General features: G+C 42.6%; 3 protein-coding genes across 3 annotated transcripts in view; 1 reads left to right on the top strand and 2 right to left on the bottom strand.

The window, feature by feature from the left end:
• Window positions 1-9,409, bottom strand: part of USP13 (ubiquitin specific peptidase 13 (isopeptidase T-3)) — a 50,542-nt gene extending 41,133 nt beyond the window's left edge. Inside the window, exon 1 of the mRNA XM_017810740.1 lies at window positions 9,257-9,409. Within this exon, the coding sequence (XP_017666229.1) occupies window positions 9,257-9,409 (153 nt within the window). The remainder of the gene's footprint in view (window positions 1-9,256) is intronic.
• Window positions 9,410-12,497: 3,088 nt separating this feature from the next.
• Window positions 12,498-16,579, bottom strand: NDUFB5 (NADH:ubiquinone oxidoreductase subunit B5). Its single transcript, XM_017810831.1, has 6 exons — window positions 16,439-16,579; window positions 15,875-15,963; window positions 14,950-15,016; window positions 14,118-14,179; window positions 13,326-13,432; window positions 12,498-12,744 (listed from the first exon to the last, which is right to left on the bottom strand). The coding sequence occupies exons 1-6, from the start codon at window positions 16,560-16,562 to the stop codon at window positions 12,624-12,626; spliced, it is 570 nt and encodes a 189-aa protein (XP_017666320.1). The 5' UTR covers window positions 16,563-16,579; the 3' UTR covers window positions 12,498-12,623.
• A 150-nt stretch (window positions 16,580-16,729) lies between these two features.
• On the top strand, window positions 16,730-22,103 carry MRPL47 (mitochondrial ribosomal protein L47). Its single transcript, XM_017810437.1, has 7 exons — window positions 16,730-16,849; window positions 17,558-17,703; window positions 18,281-18,341; window positions 19,105-19,201; window positions 19,722-19,852; window positions 21,278-21,373; window positions 21,813-22,103. Exons 1-7 carry the CDS (start codon window positions 16,764-16,766, stop codon window positions 21,928-21,930), a joined length of 735 nt encoding a protein of 244 aa, XP_017665926.1. The 5' UTR covers window positions 16,730-16,763; the 3' UTR covers window positions 21,931-22,103.
• Window positions 22,104-22,417: the final 314 nt, after the last annotated feature.

Raw genomic sequence — 22,417 nt, 5'->3', positions numbered from 1 at the left:
TGAAATAGTAGAACTATTTTTTGCCATTTGATTGCAAGAAGATAATTCCAAATCAGAAGATCAGCAGAGGCAATGGTCCAGGGATTCAGCCTGTCTGAGGAAAACAGATCTCAAGTGACCTCACAGCTTTTAAAACTGGCTAACAAAAAATTGGCAAGTGTTTTGTGTACATTCTTCAGTATCTGTCAGGGATTCTCTCTATTCATGCAACTAGAGAGCATGAACACAAGGGCACTACAAAGGAAATATAAAGATATATACTCCTGGTACTGATCACAAATGCTGACATGTCAGTAACATAATCTGGCAGAAGTCCCACAGCTTTTTGCTCTCCCAAAAGCTGAGTGTTGATGCTGGCTGTTACTAGGGCCTTGCTCAGTTTTAACACCACTCCAAGACCTCTCCTGTATCAGGCTGCCAGGAGAACTTTCAGTCATCTGCTCATTGGTGTTGGATCAATTTTTTCAAGCCCTCTAACATGTATTGTTTTGAATAGGTGGTGCGTAACAAAGATTGAGCCTTTCAGAAGCTCTGTGACCTTCCTTCTATTGTGAGTATGTTTGTACTGTTGGATAGTACAGAACATCTCATATTAAATTCCCCAAAGAACAATACGAACTAAACTCATCAATGGGCACCTTAGAAGGAAATTTAAAAAAAAAAAATATATATAAGTAAGGATAATTATCTCCAGAAACAAGTCATGTTAGATGCACACAAGTATATAAATATGTATTGAAAATTGTTACAGGAACAACTACTTTGACAGGATACCATCTGATCATGCCACACAAATTTAAACCAAGCTTGAATGTGACACTCTAAACCCAGTTACTTCTCCCCAGCCTGTTTCAAAGACTGGAACTGAGTATTTCTGTAGGACTTGAAGGAATCCAAACCCCAGCTTACCTACACCACCCATACCTGTATGCTACTTTTTCAAACATGTTCCTTTCTATCAATACAACTAAAGCCAGAACTGAAGAACTGCCTCAGACTCCAAAAAATACTGGTATTTCCAAAGCATCCAGCAAAGCCAAGAAGTTGAGGAGCAAAACATGAAGAAAGACCAGAGAATGATGGTTCACCCCAAGACCTTAGAAAATACTCATCTCTTCCACTTTTCTTAATGGGAACCAACACATACAAACTTCAGCTTTTCAGATTTAACTGAGAGGTGAACATGTAATGAACTACAGAGCTTTTGCTTTACCTACTTCTAAAGGTCAAGAATTGCCTTGAGCATTCCAGAATTAAAATACGCAACCTGAAGCAAGGGTTTAGCCTATCTGCCATTCACTCAACATATACCACGAAGTTGTTCTTCCAGCATCTACATATCACAATGATTACATTTGCAGATGAAACTATTTAGCCATCTCATTTCTGATCCACATAACCCCTGACATTCTACATAAAAAAAACCCCACAGCTATTTTCAATTTGAAATATTCACAGTCAAATATTCACAGCCTTGAGAACAGGGCTGATAGCTACAATTGTGCTCAAAAGTAATAAAGTTGTTAAAAGCAAACTCCAAATCTGGTATTCAAAATATTCCCCAAATACAATCGTATTTAAAATGTATTACCTTTATTTTAATTTCCGCTACTCTTTCACAGATTTATCTACCTTATATACTTTTGCTGTCTGCTCTTCTATCCTGTGTTCCAAATCCTTTTGCATTATCTCCTCTGAGAAAGCCATGGATGCGTCCTCTACAAGAGGATCCTATAGGTACCCAATCTAAATAAAAATATATAGTGTTGTCGCTCTAGGGTCTCAGGAACTTTGTTTAAAGTTTTGTTTTCTTGGAGACCAGTCCCTCTTTTTCTGGAGGGAATCCAAGAGACCACTGAACCATTTCTGAGAAGCAGCCTGTGACAATCTGACACTTTGAATATACGAGCTAAATGTAGAGTCTGAGTAAGTTGGTTGTGGTTACTAACAAAACAGTGATTTCTACTGGAAAACATAGGCAGTGTTCTCTCACACAACATGGAAAGAAGTGGACAGACTGTCCAAAAGCCTAAAAGGTCACAGCAAAACAGGGGCCCATGTGAAAAAGGCACCTTTGTAGACGGCTGTACAAAGGATTAGGCTGCCATTTGCTGCTCCAAAAAAACTCGACTCAGATCTAAGACAAACTTTGTACTGGTTAATTTAACCCTACTGAACACACAACCAGTTCTGGAAGGAATGATATCTTACACAGGCTGTGGCATGTAAATCTTTGTATTTGACATTCATTTAAAATACACATGAAATTTTATGCTGGAGGAAGGCAGCATATCTAAAGTACTGAAGACACTATTTTAAACCAGAAAAATATAAATTGTCCTGACAGACAAACCCAGGAACTTCAGCTGGATATTCTTCCCCCCTCAGTCTTGCTTGAGCATGAAGTGGACATATAGTGTGAAGTTTAGGATAAAGTACAAACATTGCCTTTCCTTATTACTCCAATCTAAAGACATTGTTGGGGCTGAAGCTTGTACGTGCTCAGGCCTTCATCACTACCCAGAAGGGCACTCATGAGCAGGCCAGTCTTTTCCCCTTCTAAGCAGAAGAAAAAGTGATTGCTCTTCACTTTATTTCTTCCTGTTCTTTGCTGCTAAGATGGCCACAGTATTTTACTGAGAGAGAGGAAGACACACAGTCCACAACAGAGAGAAAAGTATTAAAAAAAAAAAAGCTGTTATTTCTTATTTAGATAACAATTCATGTTTTGAGGAGGGACAGAGATAGAGAATCCACAGGGAAAGAGAGCAAAAATGCACCAGGTTACTCCCTCCCAAGGCTCAAAAACAGAGCAAGGAAGCTGATGGGTGAGAGGTCTGGAAACACAAATGCCAGTCCATGAGGACACAGAGATCACCTCGTCACTTCACACTGCTCATGGCACCAGACACTAACAGCTTTCAAATGCTACTAAACTGATCAGGATTTGAACTAATGACCTTTTATTCCATTACCAATGCCCCCAAATCATTTAGACCCCTCAGGGAAATCTAGCATTTAGCAATTTCAGCTCCTGAGGTGGCTCAGACAACAATGAATTTATAAAAACACAAAGGCTGTGGTGATCTACTAACACAGCAAACAGTCACAGACTTGGGCACAGTGTCTGCTACACAGTGTTTGCTTTAGATCCTCTAGAACAATGGCAAAGCTTGCTAAGATATGTATCAGAGTAATGATGACAAAAGGAAAGAAGAAAAGGAATAATAAGAAAAACTGGGCATCTGGTAAAGAGGAGGAGAGGGAGAAGCAACAAAATCAAAACCAGGAATGGAACAACACAGATGTACAGAAACACTGATGTGAAAATATATACAAGCAGTGAAGAGGAGCCATGTACTAATGGAACTGGTGGAAGAAGAGAGATATGGGAAAAGAAGAGCTGGGTGGGGCAGAGAAAGAAAGGACAAATGATCTAGGAGTAGGAAATATATTACAGAGCTGCTAATAATGGACTGTTAGCTTCAAGTGCAAGAGAAATCATTTCCTTGCCCTTCCTTTACAAAAGCACTGAACAGCACTGAATATTCTCCTATGAGCAAATTATTTCACAGCTGCTTAACAAAGATATCTGTTATCTCTGTTGTAAAGTCTAGACAGGTACACGATCAAGGCCAATCCAATACAGCACTTAAAACGTTCCTGGGAAGAAAAAGGCTGCGTGGGTCAGTCAGTCACTAAAGTGAAACCAAACCACCATTCCAAAAGGTGGATTGACTACTCATTCACATGTGTAAATCACAGGAGAACTCCAGAGCAGGACATAAGTAATTCTGGAACAGTATCCTGGACAAGTCACAGTCACTTCACGATAAGTGAGCAAATACAATGGCAAAAACTAATGCTAGGTCAGGACCACTTCTAAGCTGCAACCAGGAATACAGAAGTTCCACCCATCAATCATCACTGATTGGATGATCACAGATTATCCAGGAGCAGATTGTGGGGGCCACTGACAGAGGTGTCTCAGACCCACCATGGCTGCCTGCTGAGCTCAAGCCCAGTACTGCAGCTCAAGGAGCACCACCTGTACCACTTCCATTGCAGCTTAGATTTAGGGAGCTTGATGGTTTTGGTTTTTGCAGAGCTCTGGCTGCATAGTTCTGTTGGTCACAAAGACAGTGCTGTGCTTCCAGAACAGAAAATCTGTGAAGAAGCATTGAGAGGAAAACTTATGGTTCCATAGCAGAGCTCCAGCATTGTCCATTCATCTGCATCTCTGCATTTATCATCTGACACTCCAGGTACCTTACAATCAAAGTCTCTCTACTACCCAAAATAATCCAGTCCATCATCACTCCAGATAACAGCATGGTCAGTCACATTTACAGAGGGAAAAGCTAGTAAGATCCAAATTTAAATCAATCCCAAGGAAAAGCACAATGCAAATACACATTGTTTGTCCTCCAAAGCAGCACAGTTATTTCTCGTGTCAGCCACTGCAGGCACAACCCTTACTGATCTTACATTCTCCAACCTCAGAAGACCAGTGAGTTAACCTCAGTGTTCTGGTGCACTCCCAGCCAGCAAAACACTCGTCCACAGGTGTGGACAGCTTTGGTATCTCCCTGTGAAGCAACAGTACAACTTCGTTCTGACTTTTCAGGTGATCACCCACCACCAAGGAATTCATTGCCTCAGTACCTTGGAGGTCCTTTTGCAGTTAGGCCAAAATTCTTTGTCTGGAGTATTCCATTTGTCTTGGTGTGTTCAGTCCTCCTGTCTCCTCACTCCTACTCCCATTCCATCAAGGGAAACAAGATACCAGCCTACCCCTCACAGACACTGACCACAGTGACCTTCTGATTTTCTTCAAGGAATATTGACCAAAGGAACAGCCAGATAGGAGCTGCTTATTTCTAGAAAGTTTTACATGTTGTGGTCACTGATGTCCATTACACACTCCAGACTCTCAAGGATTTCAGTCTCAACTGTACTGTATAACAAAAAGCAGAGCATCAGCACAGTTTAGCCTTTGGGAATTGTCCCAACATAACCATTACAGAGTTCCTGAGCCACAAAAATGAAGTCAGCAAGATTCACAAAGGAAGCTGTTGTCAGCAGCAAGGTTTTCCAGCGGAGCAAAGCCAAGCTTTCAGCTGCTCAAACAAACACAGTCCTGCTCTCTACAGAACCAGACTGCTTGGTCCTGTCCCCGTGTCAGACTCATGAGCTGTGCTGGGGTTGTAACCAATGCCCTTCATGGGGAAGGTTTCAGAGCACATCCATGTACAACTTCCACAGCTATACACGTAAGCCTTTCTTATACTCCCATTTGTATCCCTTTTCCAGCTGTTGCCTCTCCCTCAGATGGGTCTGATCTAACATGACCAGAGGTCTTTGAAACCAGGATCCCATTAAAAGGTGGGATTTCCACAGATGAGTACTATACTTCTACAGAAATAATAGTAATTTACCTCCTGCATTCTACTGAACACAAAGTCAGGCTCATCCATCAAAAGAGGAAGAGAAGTCACAAGCGGACACAATAGGAGATAAGAAACTACATCACAGTGGCAGAGATAGGGAAAAAGTCACCAGGAGGGAGGACTGCACCCCATATCTGAAAAATTAGAGGTACAGGACTTTATCAGCTGAATTGCAGGGAAGCAGTTGGCTCCCAGAGCTGCTGGGCCACTCACTGGAGGAAGCAACAACCAACGCTGGGCCAGGCTTGTGTTTCACCAGCAGTCTGCCTTCCCTCCTCAATTCCTGTATAAAAGAACAGCTAACTGGAGTAAGAGCCCCCATCACAGAAACACAGTTTTCCTAGAAGACATCAAAAAACCTACAGAAAAATAATTAAAATTTAAGTCATAAAAAGGCATATTTTCTCATCTTATGAGACAAGCAAACTAAAAAGTGTCACTAGGGCTCTTGAGTGCACAGAAATTTGCCTCCTGTTTCTGCCAACTTTCCTGGGAACCAACCCTAGTATGATCTGTTGAAAGTAGGCCAAATCTAAGGACACGAATTCCTCATCTGTTTAGTGGTATTTCTAACAATACCACCTTTCTGAGAAGAGCACCATACTACAGTTAATCCATGTGGAAAAAGTACACTGAATATCTACTTGTACCTCTCCTAGCTCACACTTCTGAACTCTCCCAACTAATGACTTTCATTGTAGCACAAAGGTGCCATTGTTCTCAGATCTTCACCCAAGGAATTAAGATTTTAAACTCATGGAAAGGGAACATGGACCAATTCTGAGAACAGAGAAGCTGCCTACATCCACTGGAACATGGATCTTCAGTGACACTGTACTACTCAAATCCAGACAACAAGGCAACTGACAGGGTGACAAACAGGGCTGCAAAAGCCAGGTCTTGCTTTGCCCAGTTGGAAGTAGAAGATGGAGCTACTCACACCCAGCACCTCGTTTTCCTTGGCACCCCCTGACAGGAACAGCTCTGATTTCGATCTTTCCACTTTGCTTGGTCCTTTCAAAATTGCTGCTGAATCTTTCATCATCATCATCACCATACTTTGTACCCTAATACTCACAGGTCTGATGGTTTTCAGTGTATTTTAAAGATCACAGCACATCCTTACATGAAAAGTAATAATACACAATTAGTATGGCTAAAGAAACTTGAGTATAGAATTGCTACAATACCGGGTATGTCACTGTAACACATACAAACACTCCGAAAATTCTCTTCTTTGGAGAAGAAGAAAGGGGGATAAGGGAAAAAAAAAAAAACAAACTACTCTAATTAGATCTTGTATTGGAAAAAAAGTGACAGAACAAAACATTTTGCATTGAGCTGACTCCAAACAGAGACATGGTAAAGTTAAACTGTAACAAGGAGCATATTTTAAATGGCAAAATGAGAAGATGTGAGGAAATACTGAGAAATATTGCTACAGGAGAAAACACCTCCTCCATCAAAAATGCAATCTGGGATTTTAGCATGGCCAACAAAATCAAGAGCATGTTTTTTAACACTGATCATCTGCTTTAACATTATAACAAAGCTAACAAACAAACAGTGTATCTTCTTTCAAAAAGAGGCAGTAACCTCAACAGGAAGAGGCTCACTCAGGTGATAACCTAAGAAAATAAGTCACAAAACCAACCTAATACAAACCATAAACATCTCCCTTTAGCCAAGCACCAGCCTGTCTGTATCCCTTCACTTTCCTTCTGAATGGAAAACTGTAAAAACACAGCTTTGCTATTTTCCATTTGTAAATGACAGCGTTTTCCCCTTGAAAGCACACATTACATTTGCCCCTTAGAAACGCCATCCCAGAAACAATATCCAGGTATCTCTTAGATTATAGGGAATTAAAAATAAAATCTGCGACAAGCCTTTTGCTCAGCTAAGGTGAGGAGTGGTATGGGCTGAAAAGCCGTGGGAAACAATAAAAACTGGCACTACTTTTATTTTTATTTTTACTGGTACTGCATAGGTTCAGCCAAGCCTTTTGCCCAGTGAATGCCCATAACACAATTTAAACAAAAAGTTTTTACATTGGAGGACAGCGTTTTCCAAAATTTGAAATCTCTTTCCAACAAAGTCAAAAGGATGAAATATTACTGAGTATTGGGGAAAAACAAAACAAAACAAAACAAAACAAAGAAATCACACATGCTGATTTCAACTCCTGCTTTTAACCACACTTTCTGTTAAGTTTTGCTCAAATGTTTTATGCTTTGTTCAAATATATACAGTGTTTTTGCTGTGCTTACTTGAGGCTTGTTGGAGGGGTGGTGATTGATTGGTTTTTAATCTGTGACAGTATTTAATATCCCTTCCTACTTGTTAATAGAAATTTTTTATAAACCATAACTTTGAAGAAGTCTGAAAGTGTTACTAAAAACATCAACCATGTGCTCGCCCAAGCAAAAATTTGAAGGAAAGATTGTGGTAGATTGATTTTCCCCCGCCAAAACCTTCTTAAGTATATAATGCAATTATCGCCTCTGCGGTAGGGTCTGATTTGGCAGTTCTAATCAGCCGCCTCCAGTACAGTCAGGGCTGCTGGGTGACACTTGAGATCTGAAGAGTGTGGGTAAAAATAACCTCTGTTCAACAAGACATGATGAACACCAGACAGCTGAGTCACCTTTAAAACCAAGTTTGATTTTCTGTATTAGAAGGATTTATCAAAGAGAAAGGGAATTATTGAAAAAAAGCAGATAAAGGATTCCAAAAATCCGTCCGAAACATGTCTTCCATTTAATATTCTGTAATGTAAACCCTGAGCTTCCTTTTGATTGCTGCCATTGACATTTACATCAGTATGTAGTGCTCAATCACCTTTGGGAAAACAGCTTCATGTGGAGAAGCAACTTTAAAAAACTTCAGCTCTGTTTAAAAAAGTGTAATTTCTAAGCACCTGTTCCTCACAAAGCATTGCCTATTTACAAAGACTTCCAGTATTACCAGTGAAGTTAAAAACGAGTCAGGCCCCAAACCTGCCACTGAACACATGCAATTTGCAGAGCTTGTGGATGATTTGCAGGACATCATAAAAACACTACCACAGAAAGTTTGCTGCACACGAAGCATTCATCTAACAGCAAACTAACCAAGCTAGTGGGGAAATACTACAAGTTCATTGAAGTTCAGTGACGTAACTGAAACCGTGGGGGAGAAAGTGTTTTAGGGGAACTTTCACATCGATTTTCAGGATGAGCCTTTATGTTGGAAGCTTTCTCTGAAGATTTTGAACAGAACGAGCACCGAGGCAGTAGGAAAGCAAAACTGTTGGCATCTGCTCGCCAAAATAAACCAAGGAGAAGGCCAGCTACTGCCCCTGTTTTATCTGCCTCGGTGTGAAAGCAAAAGCAGGGCTCCGCGGGGATGGGCAAACCCGGACAGGCAGATCAGACAGGGAAGTTTCCCCAAAAACCACAAAATCCCCGTGTCCAAGCAACCACTTGAGACTGCCTTGAGGAGGAAGATAAACAAACAAACGCAGGAAGGAGCCGCGCTACTGCGAAGGAGCCGGGGATGTGCGGGGAGCGCTCCCGCCGCTCCAGCGCAGTGCGGGGCACGGGCCGCGACCCCCGAGCGTGGGGGGGAGGCACCTGGAGGGCGAGGGGGCCACGGCAGGTGGAGGAAGGGATCGGGGGGATTTTGAAGCCACAGGGAGAGGCAGCGGCCCGGGGATGGGGCTGCCCCGGGAGCGGGGGTGCGGCGGGAAGCGGGAAGGGGCCGCTCGGGGCGGGCGCAGCGGGGAGGGGGCGCGGAGGCAGCCGGGGGTGGTTCGCTGCACTCACGGGCGAGTCGTAGGAGAAGGCACACTCCGTCTTGTAGACCCGGTCCCCTGACTTGGGCACCCGGATCGTGGGCATGTAGGGGACGAGCAGCTCGCCCAGGTCCCCGGCGGCCATCTGCGCATCGCCGCCGCGGAAGAGCGCGGCCCGCTGCATCCTCCTTCCCTCCTTCCCTCCTTCCTTCCCTCCCTGCCGCCCGCCCGCCCTGCGGAGCCGCTCTGCGCGGGCGATGCAGGCGCAGGGCAGCCGGGCCCGGGGCAGGGCGGCGGCGGGAGCCGGGCCCGAGGGAGGGCAGGGGGAGGGAAGATGCTATTTTTAATCCAATGGCAGCGGGAGCGGCACCAGCTGCGGCGGCGGCACTCGGGGGTCCCGGCGGGGGCGGGCGACGGGCAGGGCGGCGGGGGCGGGATTCCCAGCCCGGTTCCCCGCCGAAGCCCCGCGTTTCACCCGAAAACCCTCGTTCCCATGAGGGAAGGACGGAGACTTCGCCTCCTGGTCTCCCTGTATAGCGCGGAGCAGTTTTCCCTTTGACCGGTGATACTCTACTACGCTCTCTTATTTTTTTAAGCAATTAAATACTACATATATTGTATTTTTATTTTTGTATGAAATAGGTATAGTAAAAAATGCATTGCGTATATTTTAACGCTCAGTCCCTCGCCCACAATTGCCCAGTGCCGCGATGCAGGTGTCCCGTGTGTCCGGTGACTGTCGCGGTCCCACCACGGCCGCGCTGACGGCTCGGATGTCGCAGGGCAAGCGGGGCAGGTCGGTGTGGAGGAACGAGGTGGTGGGATGCAGGGCGGGAATGCCCAGCCTGGGATGCCCTGGGATGCCACTCCTGCGGTAGTGCCAGCAACTAAACCCAGACCTCACGTCTTGACGGGGACAGTACCTTCAGCTTGATGTGACCTTTTTCGGGCCATTTGCTGTTTCTCTCTGCTTTTCACTTCAAAAGAATAGTGAGGGGAAGGAGGAATAGAATGAAGTAACTTTGTAGGAAAAAATATTGAAATAACTTTTTTTTCAAGCAATAACTATTGCATGTGCCTGGCAGCAGCACCACTGAGGAAATGACAGGCCCATTTAAAATGAAGATGAGTAATGTAGGTAAATAACCTTCCACACATCCACATTATATCCAAGGATTCATCGATCACTTCTAAGCAGGTGATGTGACCTTCACTAGAACCACCTTTTACCTCAAAATTTGAAGTTTCAAAAGGTGGTTCTAGGAAAATCTCAATTAAAAACAGAATAGAAAAATAAGTTCATATCCCGCTATGAGCAGGCTGTGAGGCTGAGCAGAGCAGTGCACTCTGATCTCAGGAAGTTTTCTAGAAGTGTTGGGAACAATGTGAAACACCAAGGGCAGAATGTGATGTTCATGGAATGATTTTAGATTTACCCAAGAACAGACATTACATCAGACTTGTGAGCACTTTGGATGCTGGAGAAAAAACAGTAATACAGGGCCAGACAGATTTATTTTACCTGATGAGACTTTGTGCTTTTTTAATGGCTTCCCTTATGAATAACTCAGCATTTATAAACAATGAGAGCCACAATAAGACATATGAGCCATCTAACCTGAAAGATTGATTCAAACAAAAAGGACAAGCAAAGCACTGATACAAAATCAATGTCTTTCTAATGTTTGGCCCTGCCAGGAAACAGCAAACAAGGCAGTTTTTGCTTAAAATAGTTCATGCAGTGTCACTTAATGTAAAGAAATTTATCTTTTAAGTTTCAAACCACAAGATGATCAGGGGTTAGTAAAGGGCTTGGGCTTATCTCCTTTAAAAAGTGGGGCTTTTGAATACGGACAGATAATTTAGGGTCACAAACTGTAAGAGGCACTTTCTATCACTCCTGAGATTTAAAACCAGAGGAGTACCATGGCCTGTACAACCTGAGGAAACACATCCCTCTAGTGGCAAAAGCCTGCCAGGTAAAGGGAAACCCCTCCATATTCCCTATGGAATTGTTAAAAGTGGTATAGAAAATCAGCTGTACAGTTCTGAAAATGCGTGGCAGGTAAGTGTGGGGCTGTCCCAAGTGCAACTTGCCTTATTCACCTTATGTCTTTCTTAATTTGTTCTTGGTTAATGAAGGTTGCATGGCACATTTCCACATGAGTTTTGATATAAACTCTTTTGGTTTGCTTTTTTTTAATTCAAATTCATCCCACAAAAGAAGCCTTTGAGTTATCCTAAATGACACCAGAAAGGTTTACCCTTTTCATCTCCAACACTGCTTGCATGAAAAGTGTTGGGAGTATAAAATTTGAAGTTTTCATCTTGAAATTCTGCTGTCAAGACTTGGATTTTGATGTACTAAAAGGTGTGTAATCACAGAGCAGAAGATGGTATCTGTTCACCCAGCAGTGATAAGGTGACCCATAAAACCCCTTAACTCATGTCAGCCCATACCATTCTCCCTGGCTTGATCCTTGCTCTTTAGCCATCCAGCAATCCTTCCACAACAACCTTCAACAAGCAGTTTCCTTTTTTCCCCTTCTTCATCATACTAAGCCTGCTACAGAAAGTAGCAACCTCTCTAACAACAGTATCATTAACTTTATATATTGCTAAAAATGTTAGATATGCAGCAGTTAATGGGAAAATACTTATTTTAGTATTTGTCCACCAAGACCCTTCTTTCTCCTGAGAAGTTTTACATAGAATATCATGAGTTAGATGAAAGACTTAGACTTATAAAATCCCCTGAAAATCACTAAAACATGAATTTACACACACCACTTGCTTTTTAATGTTCAAGAATCTTTCCTTTGCTTTCTACTCCGACATCTGACAGTGTAGATAGATAGTCATAGGTCTGGGCAAGCACTTATGTTTTAATTCTGCCTTCTGAAAACAGAGGAGCTATCTGAGGTAATAAAACCTCAGTAATGAAAAAGTATTTGCCTAAAGTGGTAGATATAATCCTAATAATGCAAAGATATGAAGGTATTTTTCTTACTTAGTTCATCTTCCACCAATTATCTGACACAAGGCACTGAGAAAGAAAAAACCTTACTGTTTCCTCTCCCTTTCACTTGAAACTTTAAATGCTAGAAATCACACAATGAAAACTAGTATTACTAACTTGTTTCACATGTATTAGGTCACAGAACATCACTGATGTTCTGAAGGAGTAATTTCTGCCAATTGACATAAGGCTGACTTTTGCTGACTTTAGCAGCTGTATGAGCTTAACTGCCACACACTTTCTTTCAAGTGACTGGAATCAACACAACCATTGTTTATTTTTATTAATTTCCATCAGCAAACAGCAGGATGTCTATTCCATAGCTCAGTCACAATTTGTCAGTATGCATTTAAGACCATGCGCACTGTCCTAAAATTGTTTAATTGTCAGGTGTGGATTTCATAGAATTGTCAACAAGGTTCTTATCAGGTGTTTCATAATGATACCAAGGTCCATCTCCCCGGTGTCTCATCAGTCTGCGTGCCTCCAACTCCATCAGCCTGAAAAAAAAAAGAACAATAGACACACTCAACATGGAGTTCATTGATGTATTGATTGTTTAACATCAGGGCATTGCTGACATTAGCAATGACTTTAGCATCTGTGCTTTATAAATACTGCTCAAACACAGGTAATACCAAAATGTGAAGGGTTCAACTAAAACACGAGCTATTATATCCTTCCATTTTATTTTTTTTTTCAGCAAGTTGTTTCGCAAAGGAGTAATAAAAATACTTGCAGGAGTTTTGTCATAAGTTCTTGTCTAGCTGAAAGCATTAGCAGGAGCAAGAAGAGCTGTCCACTTGCTGACTCAGGAAGACTGAGCTATACCTTTATAAATACCAAGTGTTTTGAAGAGCCTCTGTTATTTTACAAGACTGCCCTTGGATTGTTCTGGTAATCTTAATACTGAAAAGGCAGGGACAACATATACAGTAATTTCCACCCTGGCAGCAGCACTCAGGGTCAGGTGATACAGGACAGCACTTTATGTCAGCATCCAGCTCAGTATGTTAAGCAAAATCAAAGAGTCAACTACAGTGTGCATCAGTATTTTAAAACCATCAACTGTAGAATGTACCTCAGTTCAGCTTTCTTTGCTTCCATGTCAAGCACAGCCATCTGTTTCTCATAGTCCTTTTCAGGGGGGTCAAGGATGTAACGAGCAATCCAGCGAGTGATGGGGTGCTGGAAAATAGAAAAGCAGAGATTATTCATTTTCCAAGTAGAAATGTCATCATGGCTGAAAAATTTTGTATATTCACAGTCCTGAAAAGATGTCGTAGACATTATGAGTGCTGCCATTCAAATCATAATAGGAAAGTTAAAAACATGTACAACTATTTGTGAGGTCAGAACTCTAAAAAGCCATATTTCTTTTGACATTTTTAATGCCAAGATAACCTGCAGATGGCTATTCTGTAGCAAGATTAAAAGTTAATGGAAGACACATGATTTATTTTCTTTCTGTTGAAGTAAAGTTCCTTAAACTGCCACTGTAATCACTGAAATGGACCCCAAACCTTACTGTAAATAGTAACATTTCAAACTTTTGCTTCCACATAGAGGGCATTTCACTCGGAACAAAAGTCTAAACGAGTTGAAATAGTCACAATCATATTGCTGAATTCAATTACTTCCTACCAGAAACAAAACAGTGCTTGCAGCAAGAAGCCAGGGACTAATTTTAAGAAAACATAATGAAATTAAACATATACAACCTTGAATTTCTGACTATAAATATCTTCAATTCTAGATACAAAAGCATGTGTGATATTGGACTTTAAATATTGTAAAAGTAAGTTTACTCCCAAAAGTATCATCAAGAGAAAGGCTGTCTGTAACATGCCACTCTCTTACATGTTACACTCACTTTGTAGTATTCCCAGTACTCTGGAACATAACCTTCGGGAATCTCTGCAAGTTCAGCTTCACCTGACAGGGAAAGGAAGGGAGGAATATTTAATCCTATGATTGTTTTTCAAAAGTACCTTATATTCTGCCTTTCACATTAGGAAAAGATCATTAGATCATTATTTCTCACGGAGAGTACTTAATCCCTCAATGTGAGCTCTACCTGGACTTGCCATTTTTTCCAGACACATCACACTGCATGTACAGATCATGCTGTAGCTCACAGACTTTAGGTGACCCAACAAATGCCACTTGTGTACACAAACCACACACTAAAGGGGTGAAATTAGCAGCTATACAGAAGAAAGAACTTGTATCAAGTCCACAAAAATGCCCTGTAAAGTACAGGAAATGAAAGCATGGATTTTTCCTAATTTCTCTATTAAATTAATCACATATTATTACAGCAGTAGATTTAACACACGTATTGCCAAGCAGAATTTTGGCATCTTTGCTGGATTAAAGGTGACAGTTGCTGTCTTGTTAAAGTAATACATAAAGCAAGGTAATACAGACTCCTCATGTGAACACAGAAGTGTTCACTAAACTTCACTGATATTTGAAAGACTGTCAAAAGATGGATTTTATTTTTTTTTTAAAGCAACAACTAAAGAAAATATACTGGTAACATCTTCTATGCACTTATACAATATTATTGTAACTGTGAAGCCTATTTCATAGTCTTCCAAAGAGACAGCCTTAAAATATCTCTTTTTTTTCTATCCAGCATGATGAGTTCCCATTTAATAATTCTGACATTGTACTTTGCTTAGCCATGACAGAGCACTCACCAATGAAGATGTTGACATACATTATGAACAGTGCCGCTGGTATTCCCGTCAGGAATATGTAGAATCTCTGTAGAGGGGATAAAAAGAAACAGTATGGGAAACTCAGAACCTGGGCAAAATTTAGATTAGGTTTGTCTGAAAATGGTGCAGCAGCCAGTAATTCTTAGATTTGCATTGTTAGGTTAGAAAGGGGTGTTGTGTGTAAAGATTGCTGTTTGAAATGAGTTAATTAATAAACCAGAGCACACGAAGGGCGATGCTGTGTCAGTCCAGGAGCCTGTTCAGTGCAGCTTTCCCCTCTCCCAGCAAGGTCTGTCCCTGCAGGAGGGACAGCAACACTTCCCTGAACGCTGCCTCAGCATCTTGGGATGCCTGAAATGAGGCAGTGACACCAGTGCAATAATCCAACACCAGCTCTGGTGGCTGTGCAAGGCAGATAAAGGGGTTGTATCAAATTGGCTGTCACCTGTCATAATAGGCTTTACCCAAAACCTGGCTTTGAGGGGTCAAATTCAGGTCAGTCTTCCTAAATCTCACCTCTGGTGTTAGTGGTTTAGGTAACTGAAGGCAAATCCTGCAGGAGAGTAACTAATACGTTTTAAACAGGAGGATGGAGTGGAAAGCATTATGGGTTATGCATATATGAACACCGATATGTAATTCAAGAATGCTATTACAGCAGTAATTTAAGTACCTATCCCAACCCTTGATATTTAGCCAGTCTTTTAAATTCATCTGTCCCTGATTTTACAGCATGTGACAAAAAATTCTTAAAGAGGACCTGCAATTCTTGTTTATCTGAATAGTGCCAACCATATTTTAGATGCTGTCACATCAACAGCACAGAAACTTGTATTTTAGACACTCTTACACCATTTTCAAGGAACGTTTTACACCAAATGCAATAACTTTGTTTTTAACTCACCAACAAGTTCAGAAATCGAGTATCATAAAACTTTGTTGCCCTGATAATAAACATTCTCTTCCCATGGTCGCTGCTGTGTCGCACAGGAACTGAAAATTGAACCGAAATGTTATGTTTGTATATCCCATCGATGATTATGCCAGGACAAGGTCAAACACACACATGAGGAAAGAAAAAAACCAACTGTACAGCAGTGGCTGAGTTGTTCCGAGCTGGTTTTCTGGAGCTTATAATTGTTCATCTGGACTAATTTCCTATTTTACCAGCATGAACCTATTTTTTTTCTAACTTTAGACATGGATCTACTTCCACTTGTAAGTCCCAATAAGTAAACCACTGAATGTCTCCCTACAGGGCCAAGTAAATTGACAATTAGCATGCCAAGAAGGTCAGCCTCCCGCACATTTCCATCAATGTTTTACCCCAAAAAAGGCAGTTTTTCATAGGAACGGGGACACGCTGCAACTGTTTAGCCCCCGGCTCTCCCCGCGGCCTCTAGCCCGCTCCCCAAGGTCACCTCCCCCCCGGCACACCCGCCCCGCCGCTCCCCCACCGAGGCTGTACCGACGATGCCGGGGAGGCGGGGGGCGATCCCGGAGATCCCGGTGCTCCCGGTGATCCCGGTGCCGCCTGCCCGCCGCGCCGCCCAGGCCGCGGCCGCCCTCAGCAGCCGGCTCATGGCCGCCATGGCTGGGACTGGCAGGGGGCGAGGCCGGCGGCGCCACTTCCCGCCGCGGGGTGAAGCCAGGTTGCCGCCATCTTGGAAAAGGGCAAGTCCTTCCCAGTGCTCCCTGTGCTGCGTGAGGGCGGGGTTGAAGCTGGGCAGGCGCCATCTTGGCAAAGGGCAGCTCGTTCCCGGCGCTCCCGGCGCTGAGGGAGGTGTGGGGCGATGGCGGCGGCCGCGGTGGTGGGATCGCTGGGCCGGCGCCTCACGGCCGTGCTGCGACTGCCCCGGGCTCGGCCGGGCCCTCCCGGGTACGCACCGCGCCGGGGGAGCTCTGCTCGAGCACTGGGGGAGGCGGGCGCGGTTTCCCGGGAAGATGGAGAGCCATTGGCGGGAGGAGGCTGTCCGTGTGTCCTCGTGTCCGTCTGTCCTGGCTCCTCAAACCTGAGGGCTGCAAGGTGGTGTGTGGCCTCAGGCATCGTGTGAGGGCAGTGTGAAGGATTCCCTGTGCCTGTCACAGTTCTGCAGTCCTTCTCCCCGTGCTCCCAACGCGGGGGTTTTGTGCTTTACCGCGTGTTCACGGCTTTTGCCATTAAGGCACAAGGGAGGTGGTGGAGTCTCCCTCTCTGGAGACATTCCAACCCCGCCTGGGTGTGTTCCTGTGTCACCTGCTCCAGGCGACCCTGCCTGGGCAGGGGGCTTGGAGTGGATGGGTCTCCAGAGGTCCCTTCCAACCCTGGCGATTCAGCGGTGTATTCTCGTACAGCATAGCTCAAAGTTAATCCTTAATTTTTAATTGCTATTTGTCTCTGAGTATAGAAAGTTGATAATTAGATGAGACGAGGGAAAGGAGAAAACACAGAGGTGATATTTTTGTGAATAACCAAACCCGTGTCTTTTCCCCCCAGCCTGTGGTCTGTCTGTAGGTCCTGTGCCTTTGTGAATGAAAGAAACATTCTCCTTCACCTGAATGTTATTTTTTTTTACCATACGTGGCTTTCCTTCTTATTTTTATGCAGGTTGGTGCCGAACCTGTTTCACAAAAACCTGCCAAAAGCTGAACCCCTCCATCAGGTGAAGTTCCTGCACACGACTGTGTCTCGGAGGGGGCTGGAGGAGTTTTTTGATGATCCAGGAAACTGGGGAGAAAAAAGTGTCAAGTCTGGTGAGTTATATTTAGCATTTCTGGTAATGATCTTCGAGCCACTTGTGCTCAGCTGAAATCTGACCTGGTTTTTTGCATCAGAGAGTATTCATAGCTACATAAAACTTATTTTTCTATATGTATATATACATACATGTGTTTGTGCATTTTTATGCCTGTGTGTGTTCAGTGTTTGTGAAAGCAAATAGCTCTTGGGCAGCAAAATGTTTTGCTATAAACCCTCTGCCTTGTTCTGAAGTGAGAGCGTGTCACAGAAGAGGTGTTCTTTGATTAAATATATGGTCCTATGGAACAAAAGTAATTCAATGTAGATTCATCTTACACCTTTCCCTGTTACCAGGCTTTTGGAAACACCAATAAACACTACATGTAATTGCCCTTTTTGTGTATTTTGTGTATTTAAAGCAAAGCTGAATATCCCCAAGGATAGCTTTCCAAGTAGTAGTATTTTCTTTAAAATGATCCTTGTTCTGTTGATTCAGCTAAGCCTAATAGAAACACTTTTTTTTTTCTTTCCAAATAAGAGAACTTTGTTCTACTAAATCATTGGGGTTTGTTTCTGTTTCATTTTTTACAGGGGATGCATGGAATATAAAGCAGCTGAGGGGCAAGAGTAGTGAAGACTTGCACAAACTTTGGTAAGTTTTAGTGAAGAAGGTTCCCTTCTTTCAGAGCAGCTCTGCACTTTTTATTGAAATGTGGCTGGTGAACTTATGAGCCAGTGACTTCAGTCTGCCACCCAGCTCTGCAGGCTCCAGCCTGCTTTAGGCTTGGAACAGCCCCAGTTCTGGCCCTGCTTGGAACACAGAAGCTCTGCTGCAGCTGGCTGTGGGATAGTTGTGTCTGGGACAAAGGTTTGGTATGAAGATGCTGAATCTGAACCCTCTGGGTTGTTTGAATTGGACAGAGTTGGTTTTAAGTGCCTTCTGGTGGGGCCAGACACTGTGTTAGATCAGGGTGCTCAGGTCTGTGTTTATTCTGATCTTGACAGTTCTCTGAGGCTGGAGGTTGTATCACCACTCCAGGCAGTGCCAGGGCTAAAATAGCACTTAATCATTACTGTGAAGAGTTTTTTCCATGCTGTCCTTTTGCTGTGCACCTGTAAGAAGAATCTAGCTCTGTCCAGGTAGAGGAAGACAACTTAGTGTTGTCTTCCCTCCCAAGCCTTCTTTATTCCAGGCTAAGTAAACCTGCCTCCCTCATCCTCTCCTTGTGTGTCTGCTCTCCCCTCCCCACCTCTACTGGGCTTTCTCCAATTGCTCAGTACCTTTTTTCTTCTTCATATGAAGCCAGCAGGTATAGGAGATGGGATTTTACTGTGCTCTATCCAACAGGATAGTAAGTGAATAACTGCTAAGGTGTCCAGAAGTTGGTTTTGAGTTACTGTGTTCTCTGACCTAGGTATGTCCTGCTGAAAGAAAGAAACATGCTTTTAACTATGCAGCAAGAAGCAAAACGACAACTCAAGCCTATGCCAAGTCCAGAACGGTTAGAAAAGGTAATTTGTTCATGCTACATAAAAATACAACTCTTAAGTAAAATCGCTCAGTGAAAGATGAAGTGTTTGTAAACTTGTTAAAGACCTTTTCTTTACATTATTTTCCTGATTTTAGTGTATGCACAAACACTGCTCAAGTCATATTTTGGTCACAGCAGCTTTCTCATCAGCCAGTGGGCGTTACTGGGGCTGGGACCAGACTCCACAGTGAAAACTAAAATAACAAACAGCCAGTACAAATGACCTGACAGAAATACATACAGCAAACCTTCTGCTTGCTTCCCCTGCCTCCTCCCCACCCCTGCCTCAGAGCTTTCTGCATTAGCCAGCTGGTCTTCAAACAAACATCAGACCATCAGTTATTTCGTATCTGTCTTGCTCTCAAGTGAGGTATTTAAAGCACTAGTGTGTTTTACCTTTGTTTTTCTTTTAAATTTTGTCTTAGGTCTTTATTTGAGATCTTTTAAATTGTTGGCGTTGTTTTTTGTTGGGCCATCCTGAAACTATTTACCATTTCCAGGTAGAAAAGTCTATGAAAAATATAGACTTGGTTGTGAAAGAAAGAGAAGTTGCTCTGAGGCTTTTACAAACTGGCCACGAAAAGCCAGTACCTGGAGAGTGGAGACACGACTTCTTGGGACGCACCTTCTGGTACGGAAAACTTCTTTTTTTTTTTTTTTCTGTGTGTGAATTTTTCTTGTGGTGAGTCTCTACCAGAAAATCCTTAACTAAGGGAAGGATCCATATATGGTATAGAACCAAATGTATTTTCTGGTCACCATTCCGGTGCTTCTTGAGTTTTGGCTTTTTTTTTTTTTAATGTGATTATAATTGTTGCTAAACAATTGATCAGCAAACTTTACCAGTAATTATAACAAAATTAGTTCCATGTAACTAATTTGATTTCTGTGCTCAGAGGATGTTTGTTACTACACCTTTTCTGTTACACATGAATGAACCACGGAGTACTGTTCAAGTTGAACCATCTGGACTTTCCTAGTTACAATGCAAAATCCACATATTCAGGGACAACAGAGTACAAACAGCTGTTTGGAATTCTCTACTACTCTTGATATTTAAGTTAGGTAGAAGCTTCTAACTTTTGAATTATTTGTTGTCCAGACACTTTCAGTAATCTGTAATTTCAGGTGATGATGCTGAAGGCTCTGGCAGGACCTATTATTTCATTACCAGAATTTCACCCTCATCATATTGGCATTGGAAGCACTTAATTACAGTGTTCAGCTCTTCAGTAACAGTGTAGATAACACAAGATCAAATGTTACAATAATGGTGACTTTTCAGTTGTTATCCACTTGTTTCCCCCTTAAATGTAAATGAGCAGAGTACTGAATGCACTGACCACTAGATTTATGTCTCTGGGGATAAGGCTTCTGTGAATCTCCTTCTGCCTGGAAACATAGTCAAAAAAGAAGGCACTGCCCATGTATTTTAAGTCCAGTCCCCAGTTAAAGCAGGGAGGGGGCAGAGAACATGGAATGTTCATTAAGCACATGCAGAAACTCTGGAATACACATAGTAGTAGGTCTGACACTCTGGATGTACTGGAGTCTGTAGGTAAGTCTGCACAAACCATCTGTGCAGCCCATGTGCAAGAGGAACCCTGAACAGAAATAAGAGTCTGTATTTAGGGGGAAAGGCTTATGTTCTGGAAGACTTGCACTTGACAGGACACTCCAACACCAGCACTTAAAAGAAAATGGTAGTAGAAACAAAACTCTTTGGACACTGTTTGTTCACATCAGCTTTGGGAAGTTTTCTTATGAAGGAGTAACTTTAAACTAAAATTGCAAATAATAACTGTTTATACTGAGCCCAGCATTCAAACATCTACAGTTTTTAAAGCAAGACTACTCTGTACAGAAAGAGGCTGAGCTACACAGGAGATGCAGTTACAAACCAAGCCAGCAAGGGCTGGAAATAAATACCCCCACACACAATTTCTGCACTCTACCAGACCACTTTATCACTGTACTGAAAGCAAGAGAAACTGGTAGAATCCCAGAATGAAGACAGTGTATACATTCTGTAACCCCTTTTATCTGTCCCCAACAGGTACAGTTACAAGGAATGGCCGATACCATGGCACTTGAATGAAAGACACAAAAAGAAGAGATTCTATTACTTACCTTTTGTGAATAAGTTCATCAGGTAAAGATTTTTTTGACACTGAAGGTTATTTTCTGATCTGTTCTTCAGTCCTCCTTATTCCACTTTACAAGGAAAAATATTAGTAATCTTTTGTTGTTTTTACAGCTAGTAGACTGAAAATGAGGCTTTTTAAAATTACAGCTTGCTCCGTTTCTTTTTTCTTTTTCCACCTTAGTTACTAAGAGAGGTGGTTATGCAGTTGCACTGTAAAAGTAACTTCACATGCAGACTACCAAAGGTCTGCCAGAGGTGTAAATTCTGTAGAATTCAGAAGCAGAAGGGAAAAAGTATTGCTTTGTAAGCTTTTGTACTTATCAAAAGCAAATGAATTCTAAGGCTGTTAATGCCAAGAGCCTCTGTCTGATTAGGGGGGTGAGCACATTAAGGTGGTCACAAGCTGTGTGGAAATTAATTAACAACACCCACTTCTCTGTTTTAGACTCAGACTTGAAAAATTCTTACGGAAAAGGGCAAGAAGGCAAAACCTGGAGAGGACGAGGCGGAAGGTCTTGGAAAGGAAGTTCCCTCACCTCGCCCTGAAGTCTCAGAGCCAGTAACCTGCTGGAAGAGCCCTGCAAGCAAGTGGTCAGGTGTCTGTGACTGAACATGAAACATGTTCTGAAACCACAAACAACTCCATGAGCATTCCAGAGCCCCCTTCTTTTTTTAATCCCACATTTGACTTAAATAAACATGTGATCTGGAATTAAAAAGCAGCTTTGGTGCCTAAATGAAATCATAACGTTTGTTTCTAGAAACATCTGATAAATGTGTTAGCCAGCAGCTGTAAGAGTGAGACATCCACCAGTACCAGTGAAGAGCAGCAGTGGAGTGCCAGGTGACAGTATGAAGTGTAGGGATGGTGTTTACCTGGCTTAGTTTAACAAAGATGCATTAAAACCAGACGGAAACGTGAAAGCATCTGAACCTCACGTAAACTTTTGCCCTGTTCATATTTTTCCTGATATATTTTTCTGAACATTTTCCCTGAGTTACAGGTAAGTTACCCAAGGTACATTTGCTGTCTGCATAAATGCATTGGAG

This window comes from Lepidothrix coronata, unplaced genomic scaffold (assembly GCF_001604755.1).
Source record: "Lepidothrix coronata isolate B3197 unplaced genomic scaffold, Lepidothrix_coronata-1.0 Scaffold29, whole genome shotgun sequence".
NCBI lineage: Eukaryota > Metazoa > Chordata > Aves > Passeriformes > Pipridae > Lepidothrix > Lepidothrix coronata.
The sequence above is the reverse complement of the archived record's forward strand: the minus strand, read 5'-3'. Positions and strand labels throughout refer to the sequence as shown.

Excerpts from the sequence above, each read along its gene's own strand:
- NDUFB5 (XM_017810831.1), bottom strand. The coding sequence starts at position 16,562 with ATGGCGGCCATGAGCCGGCTGCTGAGGGCGGCCGCGGCCTGGGCGGCG. Across the intron at positions 14,180-14,949 it reads GTATGTCAACATCTTCATTG|GTGAAGCTGAACTTGCAGAG; the intron begins GTGAGTGCTCTG and ends TTTCCCTGTCAG. Across the intron at positions 13,433-14,117 it reads AGTACTGGGAATACTACAAA|CACCCCATCACTCGCTGGAT; the intron begins GTGAGTGTAACA and ends TCTATTTTCCAG.
- MRPL47 (XM_017810437.1), top strand. The coding sequence starts at position 16,764 with ATGGCGGCGGCCGCGGTGGTGGGATCGCTGGGCCGGCGCCTCACGGCC. Across the intron at positions 18,342-19,104 it reads GAAGACTTGCACAAACTTTG|GTATGTCCTGCTGAAAGAAA; the intron begins GTAAGTTTTAGT and ends TCTCTGACCTAG. Across the intron at positions 19,202-19,721 it reads GTCCAGAACGGTTAGAAAAG|GTAGAAAAGTCTATGAAAAA; the intron begins GTAATTTGTTCA and ends TACCATTTCCAG.